Source organism: Pongo pygmaeus, chromosome 3 (genome assembly GCF_028885625.2).
Source record: "Pongo pygmaeus isolate AG05252 chromosome 3, NHGRI_mPonPyg2-v2.0_pri, whole genome shotgun sequence".
Classification (NCBI taxonomy): domain Eukaryota; kingdom Metazoa; phylum Chordata; class Mammalia; order Primates; family Hominidae; genus Pongo; species Pongo pygmaeus.
The window spans coordinates 19712165-19721974 of record NC_072376.2 but is presented as its reverse complement, the minus strand read 5'-3'; the positions used below and the strand labels follow the sequence as shown (position 1 = coordinate 19721974).

The window sequence follows — 9810 nt, the reverse complement described above, 5'->3', positions numbered from 1 at the left end:
GCCGATTTGAGACCATTTTGTGAGGAATCTGGGATACCAAACTAAAGAGTTTGGATTTTATCTTACAGTGGGAGTTAGAGATATGTTTTCAAATAATCTAGAGGAATACATTGTTTTCATTCAACAGAGCAGAGGGTGGGTTGGAGGTCAGAAGGCTGGGGTTTCCCAGCCCAATGCAGTCACCATGATGTAACTAAAACTCAGATTTTAATTGACACCTAATGAACAGGTATTTTCTGCTACGTTTCCAGTTGATTCATTTCCCGAGTCTCTGGTCTTGGTATGAACAGGGCAGGAAAAATGCACATGAGATTCAAAGCATGAATTGGCCAGCGGTTGTTTTTTTTTCAATCCAGCTTTATCAGCCCTCAGTTCATGAATATTCACTACTATTCTTAATTTTCAGTGCTACTTCAAGTATTTCTATTTTCCATATCCTCAGAGATATTTCATTTGGAAGTTTAGAGGAGCTACATTAGGCACAGCCAAATAGCTGCTATTTTAAAATGGAAATCCCTTCTTGTTGATGTTTTGAGACCTCACTGCAAACAGATGCTCAGAAGAAAAATACGGACTATATGGTGAGTAAAGAAATCCTGAAAATGGTCACTGTTGTGTTACACACAAAAAGCAATTGTATACCTCACACCAGCCACACTAAATTCTTTTGTTTCCTTGACCACATGAGTTCTTTTTCTCCTCTGGCCTACATACAGGCTGCTCCCTCTGCGTGAACTCCCAACCCCTATCCTTACACAAGCTTCCATCTGCCTCCATCCTAGACTCTATTTGATCCTTCATGACTCGGTTTAAATGTTACTTCCTCACAGAGGCATTCCCAAACCTCCTTACACTTATTTGATTGGATTCCTCTGCTATTCTTTCTTCTAATATCCCATAACTTCCTTCAGGATGCTTATCACAATCTGGAATTATGTATTAGTGTGACCATTTGTATAATATCTATTATCCACTTCAACTTCAACCCCAACTGCATAGAGTGTAAGCTCTAAAACGGCTGAAGTGATGTCTGTTTCATGTGAAACTGTTTATCAAAAGTTTAGTGTAGCTTCTTGCACATGATAGGAGATAGGAAATATAGATGTGTTGTTAACTGATTTTTGAATACATGGGAATAAAAATGAAGATAAGTATGTAAAACTTTGTATGAAGCTTCCTATCCTTGTATAGCTTCCTTTCTTACAAACATTATTTTTGAAATAATGGTCACTCCATGAGGTAGATGACACTGTAAAGCTTGAGGTCTTTAAGGACTGTATCAATTTCAACAGTCTTTTGATCATTTCTCCAGAAAGAATTGCTGCTGACAAAGCAAATCACCCAAAAAAGAAAACTCTCAGAGCAATTTAAAAATAGGGGTTCATCTATATAGCTTAGAAATAATTTCAGAAAATCTGTAGTGAAAACAAATTCCAAAGATGATTGAGATGGTTGTTATTCAATGAACACATTTTAAATCAAACACATGTCAGACCCCCATGGCATTTCCTGATGGTGCCTCATTCATGTGAGAATTTAAATTAAACACATTAGAGATGTTTAGCCACTTTATCATTTCAGATTACAATGCACATTATTCCATGTAGTAGCTTTGATTCTAAAATGCATGAATTTTTTTTTGTTTTAATGCATAGAGTTCTGTTGGATATGCTCTGGAATAGTTTCCTATTTAAAGTAATCCTATTGGCAAGACCGTCTAAGTAAGGAACGTTTTATAATATGAATAATTACCCTAAATTTATCTTGTTTGTTAGTAATTATTTGACTATTGGATTTTTTTTCAAAGGGTGCATGCACAGGAGGTAGTCACATCTTAAGGCAAACAATCCCCTAAGAAACTTGCTAATTCAGCTCATATCCCAGACAGCCATCATTTTATTTTGTGTCTTTATAAGCAGGAAGGAGAAAGAACACAGTCTGGAACACAGTCTGGAGGCTATGAAGGTTTCAGTTTTGTTTTCCTTAAAAAATGAAACAGCAAATGTAAAGTCTCTAGTCTGGATTACTTAAACCTACATAATCAAGAAGGAAAAATTATTGGGCTGTGGAATAAGGCTCCAAGGCTTGAAAGTCCCCAAGTAGAGGTAGTAGTTACTAAGCCATTGCCTTAATTACAGACAATGTGGTCTGGAATACCTGACTGAGGTGGATCCACCTCCTCTGTTTATGAGCCCTGTATGCATGTGTAAAGCAGAAAGTGCAATAATCTCATGTTTTGACACAGATGAATGAGATATTTCATAGAAAACCCTGAGCATAGTACCTGGCATATAAGAAGCACTCAAAAAACAGTGGCTATATGGATAATACATGTCTATAAACACAAATCTAAATCACGTCATCTTCACAGATGTTTCTTTGTTTAATGAATGATTTAAACCCCTTGGAAAAAAGAAGCAATCAATGGGAATAAATAATTTACAGTAGCTATATAATTGTTTCTATAATTACAATGTAGACATTTTAAACAAGAATGAATAAATAGTTGGATGTCTGTGTCTGTGAGAGAGACCGAGTGTGTGTGTATGCGTGTGTGTGTGTGCATGGTTGTTTTTTTTTGTTTGTTTACAGGGAAACAAAGACAAAATCTTATCATGGTTGATGAGGATTATTACTCCCAGACAATGTTGTTTCTCTGTCCTGGATAGTACACCTTCATGTTACCAACCCTGGCCTAAGAGTGGCTGTCTTTTATTGTTTTCTACCCGGTTCTGTTGGGGAGGGAGAAACAAAGAAGAACAAAAACAAAAACATTTCATCTTAGTTAGACTTCATCTTACGATTTTTTTGAAAAAAATAATTGAATACCTTTTTTCAGGCAAATAGTATGTTTTTATATCCATCTCTCTTATGTGGCCATTCCAATATCAGTCCCCAGAAATAACAACATGTAAATCTCAAACCAATTTTTGGGCAACAAAAAGGTATAGGTTTTCTTCCTTATTCCTTCTGTATCATTTTGATTAATAAATTCTTAAGGAGTGGCCTATTGTGCAATTTCTAAGAAAACCACCAAGCTGTTAATGAAGTAAATATCTGTTTAATTTACAAACATCAGCAGTGTAACTGATATTAGTCTGGAGAAAGACAAAGCACACTGAATTATACATGTACATCTAATTTTCTTTGTAAAAAAAGAAATTTTTGGGAAGAAACATCTGCATCTTTACAGGGCACCCTGGGATTTTAATGAGGGAAGAGCACAGTTCACTATAAATCATTATCAATTCTACATTGTAATTTAGCAGCAAACATGTTAACTTGGGAGCATTAAGATAATAAAGGAGTTTTATTGTTTGAGGGGAAAAAAAGTCACAGTTCTTGACATGACAGTCTTTTTATCCCCACCCCACCCCCAGAAAAGGGCAAAAAAGGTCAAGGACATATTAATTTGCAAAAGGTCTACTTTCTAGTGTTGATTGCTACACACCATTTCGTTTCTGTGAGGACATGTTGCAGAGGGGCCACTTCTTTCTGTACAATGACCATCTCACATACAGATTTGTGTTTTCCTCTCTTGGACTTTGCATACTCTCTGCAGGTGTCCTGAATGAGGCCAGTAGGTCATTGACATCAGTGATCAGATGTCAAGGTCAACAAACAGACCAACACATATTTATCCCAAGATAAAACCCTATGTTAGTACTATTGCCAAAAAAAAAAAATCCTGATTTTTAAGTTTGAAAAATGTACAAAAATATCAGGATAATTATAAATTAATATATATTAAAGCATCAAGGAACAGTAAAAGGATAGCCTAAAATGTTAAGTACAATGTACTTTGATACAATAAATATTTCTCACGGAAACTGAATACTGTATAGGGCTGTTTAGAACTCATAGAAACAAAAAATCATATTATTACTAATTTATTTATCAATAATCTATTGGTTCTTTATCATCTCCTTTATCATTTATATTACAAAAAAATTAATACTGGAAAATGGTAAAGACTTTTGTGTGCTGCTTCTGCTGACATGCTGACATTTAAAAGGAAGATAAAATTTATTTTAGCACTTTCATTTCCTCTCGTGAATGGAACCCAGATCCTCAGGACACTTTATATTTTGCATGAAATATTTCTCATCCATTTGTTCTATCTGTGAATTCTGGAGTTCTGTTCTCTTGCCTTGCATCCTCATTCACATGCATGTGCTTGGTATGTCCTAGTGAACTTGGTTGATGTGAAGGAGGGTACACAGGTTTTACGCTCTGGGCAATTTCACAGCATGTGCTGTCCCTCGTGCATGTGCTTCTGCTTGTCTTCAGCATGTTACAAAGACGGACCCGAGTTGCAATGGTTCCCATCGCTGTTCTAATGCCTCCAGATATACCTTTCCTCATACTTCTCCAGCATAGGGGAAGCTTTAGTTCAAGCATTTCTTTTTTTTTTTTTTTTCCCAAATGCAGAAAAAAAGTCTTTATTCTCATAATAAAAATAAGTCTGTTCTGTATTTTACAATATATTTCAAATATTTCCACTATGAAGCATTCATTAGTCCCACATGGTCAAGAAGTATACAACCTTTTCCAAAGACACAGCTGCCGGGAGTGTGTTTAGGACACACACCTCGTACAGCCGCACTTCACCACCTTCTCAACCTCGTCCACAAAGGAGGAGCCGTCAGTGCATTCGAAAGAGTATTTCCGCCGCTTGCTCCTCAGCGGTCCACAGCACTGCCCTCCTGCACACCCACCTCTGCACTCTAATCGGGACACCTTCTTGGTTGTTTGGCAAGCAGCATAGCCCTGCTGCTTTTGGTAATAATCTCTTATCCTTTCCCCTCGACAAGAGATTTCTAGAAAAGAACAAAAAGCACAAGCATTTTAAGAACAGTCACTGTAAGTCATGCAGAGTGACTGTGAATCCACAACTTAATTCCGAAGCCTTTGCTTCCCCTTCGTAACTTGCTTTACATATTATTAGCTGGTGGCACGCCTCCTATTCTTTGAAAAATACTTCTTTTTGGTCTCTATCTTCAGCAAAGTGAATGCTATATATGTAGACTATAAATACAATGCTATTGCAGTGACAAGAAAATTGGATTCCTAAATATTTTCTTTCATTGCAAAAAAGGAAAAAAAAATACACATCTTCTGTTTTTACACTACTAACAGCTGGTTTTGTTTACCACAGGGAGCAGTTTCAGAGAGTATGCAATTTTATTTATTAGACCTGGAGTTTAATATTATCCAATCTGTTACTTAATACAAGTAACATTCCATTAACTTCATAAATTACCCCAGTATAAAGTATGTAGTTCAAAAAAGAGACATCTGCTAAAAGCTTCCATGGGCACGTTCCTCTTGTCTCGTCCCTCTGACACACAAAACAAAATCCGTGCCAGCTGGAGGCCAGGCGAGCTCTGATCACGCAGATAAAGGAGAAGGAGGAAGGTGAACTAAGAAGTCAGCCTGTTTCCGTTCCTCTCACCCACATGATTTGCTGTGATAAATCAGTCGATTCTAAGGTGAAAGGTCATTTTGTACTAAAACTAGAGCAGAATTATGAGGACCATCTTCTCTGTGCCAGAAGATGAATTGATAATATATATGGATGAGAACAGCCGGTAAAGGTAAGACAGGAGTAAAGTAAATGTGCTTCTCCATCAGGTAAAAAGGAGTATTTCTTTCACAACAAATCAACTTGTGAGAAGCATCTGAAGGCTGTGTACAATCTTGTGGTGGAGGTTTAAGGCCATTTCACAGCTGGTGCCTTCATAATACTTGAAAATAAATCAATAGCAGCAACTGCAAGCAGTGCGTAGACCTAGTATTCTCTCCTGTCACTCCCCTCTGTCTGTGTCTGTTGCTCCTGTTTTTTTTTTGTTGGTTTTTTTTTTCACTTTTTCTCCCTCTCTTTTCAAAGACGTGGGACCCCTCTTGCTTTGCCAAGAGAATGAGGTGCCCGGTGGGGCTGGCTTACCTCGATCACAGCTGTCCCCCGTGTATCCGCTGCTGCATTCACAGTAGGGCTGCCCCAGGCCTGAAAGCCTGCACTTGCCATGCTTGCACTTGATCGCCTGGCACGGGTTAAACAGATCCTCCTCTTCATCACAGAGGACACCTCCATGGCCCTCCAAGCACTTACAGCTGTAGGAGAATGCATTGATGGGCAAGCAGGTGCCATGCACGCATCTACAGGGAGGAGGAACACAGGAGTGGGAATGCATTCAGAAGAGGAGGTAAGAATGAACAGAAGTGATATAAGAATGGAGGATGATCGAGAAAATATAAGGGACAGAGTGCTAACGCCTAACAAACCTCCCCTCCCCTCCCCTCCCCTCCCTTCCCGTCCCCTCCCCTTCTTCTTTCCTTCCTTCCTTTAGTTTGGCTTTGAGGCTTTCAGGTGTGTGCTCAACTCCCAAGCAGCAGGAACTTACTTATTTCCAAGGCAAGGGTCATTGGTCCGCTGGTCACAGAGGGGCCCCATCCATCCTTCCTGGCACTCGCAGGTGAAGCCTGCCTGGCTGCTGGGCTGGCATGTGCCATGGGCACACACCTTCTTGTGGCATGGCTCACAGCCAGGCAAAATGCCTGTTTGCATCGGCACCTTCTGGAAGTCCTGCAGCTCACTGTTGATGTAAAGGTTCCGGATGCAGCCGTGGAAGCTGGTTCCATTCTGCCCAGGGGCCTGGCGCAGAGATGCCACGTTACTCTTCCCTGGCATGCCTGGGGAGGAACACCAGGTCAGAGGTCAGGCTCTCTGGGGATTTCTCAGCCATTTGCTACTCAGAAATACTGATGCTTGGGACCTCATTGCCAACCTATTATGGCAGGATATTTGGGCAGGGTGGTAGGGCAGTGAAGTGGAGAAGAGATGTGTGTTTTTGTTTTGTTCTGTATTGGAAGATGCTCCAGGAAATTCTAATCCACAACTAGAATAAAATACCTAGTTCATTGGTGGTTAATCTTTAAAATTTGCTTCAAAGAAAACTTTACATGTACACAAATATATAAAACCTAGAGGCAGAGCTACTGTCCTTAAAGGCAAGACTGGGGGAAGGGAATGCTCCCTCTCTGTTTGTCCTCCACCCCCCACCTCCAGGCACACACTCCTGGAAGTCTGGAGCTCTATAAAGGTCAGTTTGTGGTGCTCTAATTCTACCCCTTATCTTAAAGACAAGGGGCTAGGGCTCAGAAAGCCCTGATGACATGCTCAAGGTGACCCAGTGAGCTCAGGTTAGAGTTAGGCCGATGAGAAGAACCTCCTCTATCTCTGGAGTCAGGGTTAGGTCCACCAGGTTTCAGGAGCTGAGAGCTGGGGTTCACAGTGACCAATCACCCCACCCCTTCCACATTCTAAGTTAGCAATGAATCCAGCTCACTCCTGGCAACATCCCTGAGCTTGGTCAATGATGTCAATGCCTAAAAACTCACTCCTGATTCTTCTCAGGACAGCACCTCATTCACATCATTTTTTCTTTCTTGCTAATTAAGAGTGAAGACTTCATAGTCCAAGAAATCAGAAATAAAAAAGAAATCCCTTCAAAAACAGAGTATTTGCAATCTTTGTATATATACATTCCATTAGCAACAGTCATCTGGTAACACTCATTTTGGCAAAACGGAAGAATCTTTCCATCGCCTAAGCCAGACCCTTAGTCCCTGGAAGGCATCCTGCAGAAGGCACCCATCCAGGGAAGGGGGGAGGGTGCTGGAGGCTTTCAGAGTGCTGGCTACACCACCACCACGTCCCCACAACCCCCCAGTTATGCTTTAGCTGTGCCTAAACTCTGGACTACTGGCTGGAAGTTCTAGGCTGAGGAAGACCCAGTTTCTCACTCTTCAGGGGGTTTGTTGGTTCTAAAGACCAAGAACTGTAGCATACTCTGGGTCCGAACTTATGCCACCTTCTCCTTTCCCATTCATAGGAAATGACTCATCCATTGGCATTCAAAGCAGGCGCCAAAGTCAGACAGCTAGGTGTACGAAACCACTAGGTTAGACGGTAAGGATTTCCGGTTCTGTGTGCACTTGGAGCAGTTATTTCTTCTCTCTGGGGCTTAGTATTGTCATCTATATACCATGAGCATATGGAGCAGAGAAGTTGTCCTAAGTTTGTTTACGTAAGAACCAACAGCAGTGCATGCCCAAAGGCAGCTTTGCAGGCTCCTCTCTCTCCCCCTTCTGAGGTTCTGATCCTGTAGGAACAGGAGAGGTGCAGAAATCTAAATATCTACATGCAGCTCAGGTGATTCAGGTAGTCCATGGTTACACTTTGACAGGTATTGAATGAAGTCTCTTGGCTGTGAAGTTCTGTGAGTACAGGCCTTTAGTCTATGTCCCTCTCGCTGTGGGTTGCTTTCTAGAGCAGGGTCAAAAGGATGAAACTTACCATTTCCAGGAAAGGACTGGTGACAGAAAATTCCTTGCCCTGGGGTAAGTTTTTCTAATTTTACCATATCCATCCATCATAAGGACTTTAATGACCACACATTTATGGTCCTTTTTTCAGTGGTTAAAAATGAACTCTTCCAAAACTATTTTTAATAGCTCATTTTGATATAGGCACAACACACATATGTGCACATGTCAAGAATAAATACAGATTGGCAAAGTTCCACAGGACAGAGAAATAATTAGTAAATCTGTTCCTTTTTGTTCCAAAGCTAACAATTAGAAAAAGCCCAGCTTTGACTAGAGTAATTTGTAAATGAAAATGTTTAGACATCATACATATATTTGACTTTTAATAGGCTATCATAAAATCAAGAATTCTGAGTCAATCTTTTCACGTGCTAGCTAGGAAACTAGGTCTTCATTGACAAACAGAAGTAGATCCATGATTTTTTTTCTTTTTTTTTTGAAACAGAGTTTCACTCTTGTCACCCAGGCTGGAGTGCAATGACATGATCTCAGCTCACCGCAACCTCTGCCTCCTGGGTTCAAGAGATTCTCCTGCCTTAGGCTCCTGAGAAGCTGGGATTACAGGCATGCGCCACCACGCCCAGCTAATTTTGTAATTTTAGTAGAGACGGGGTTTCTCCATATTGGTCAGGCTGGTCTCAAACTCCTGACCTCAGGTGATCCACCCGCCTTGGCCTCCCAAAGTGCTGGGATTACAGGCATGAGCCACCACACCCGGCCAGATCCATGATTTTTTTAAAGCCTTTCCTCTACGCCATGGACCTGGTTGGAAGTCATTCAATCAATCAATTAATCAATCAACCAACAGATAACTTAGCAAAGAGCTTTTAGCCTTATTTCTACAGGCCTCAAAATGGCAATAAAGAGACCAAGTATCAAGCCTAGGTCCTGTGTCCTGTGGCGGGGCAAGGAGGGCATTTGTTGCATATACATGGATTTCCATGCATGGGGCTTATTTATTGATTTTTTTCCCCATTAGGTAATAAGGGTTCAGTTGGACTATAGACAGAAAAACATGAAAATTAAATTATTTTGTGTCGGCCGAGTGCAGTGGCTCATGCCTGTAATCCCAGCACTTTGGGAGGCCGAGGTGGGTGGATCACATGATGTCAGGAGTTTGAGACCAGCCTGCCCAACATGATAAAATCCCGTCTCTACTAAAAATATATCAAAATTAGCTGGGTGTGGTGGTGGGCACCTGTAATCCCAGCTATTCAGGAGGCTGAGGCAGGAGAATCACTTGAACTCGGGAGGCGGAAGTTGCAGTGAGCCAAAATCACGCCATTGCACTCCAGCCTGGGCAACAAGAGCGAAACTCCGTCTCAGAAAAAAAAAAAAAATAATTGTGTCAAGTAAAGCACATATCATGGGTAGTTGATAACCCAAGGGTAGGTTAAGCTGCCTCTCCATGTACTCACC

At 40.8% G+C, this 9810-nt stretch overlaps 1 protein-coding gene across 2 annotated transcripts in view; it reads right to left on the bottom strand.

Annotated features, from left to right (window-relative positions):
- Positions 1 to 3041: 3041 nt before the first annotated feature.
- The window catches only part of SLIT2 (slit guidance ligand 2), a 368435-nt gene continuing 361666 nt past the window's right edge, over positions 3042 to 9810 (bottom strand). For both annotated transcript variants that reach the window (XM_054486451.2, XM_054486452.2), the window contains 3 exons: positions 6405 to 6693; positions 5948 to 6159; positions 3042 to 4820 (listed from right to left, as the gene is read on the bottom strand). In XM_054486451.2, coding sequence (XP_054342426.1) covers positions 4579 to 4820; positions 5948 to 6159; positions 6405 to 6693 — 743 coding nt within the window. In that variant the 3' untranslated portion in view covers positions 3042 to 4578. The remainder of the gene's footprint in view (positions 4821 to 5947; positions 6160 to 6404; positions 6694 to 9810) is intronic.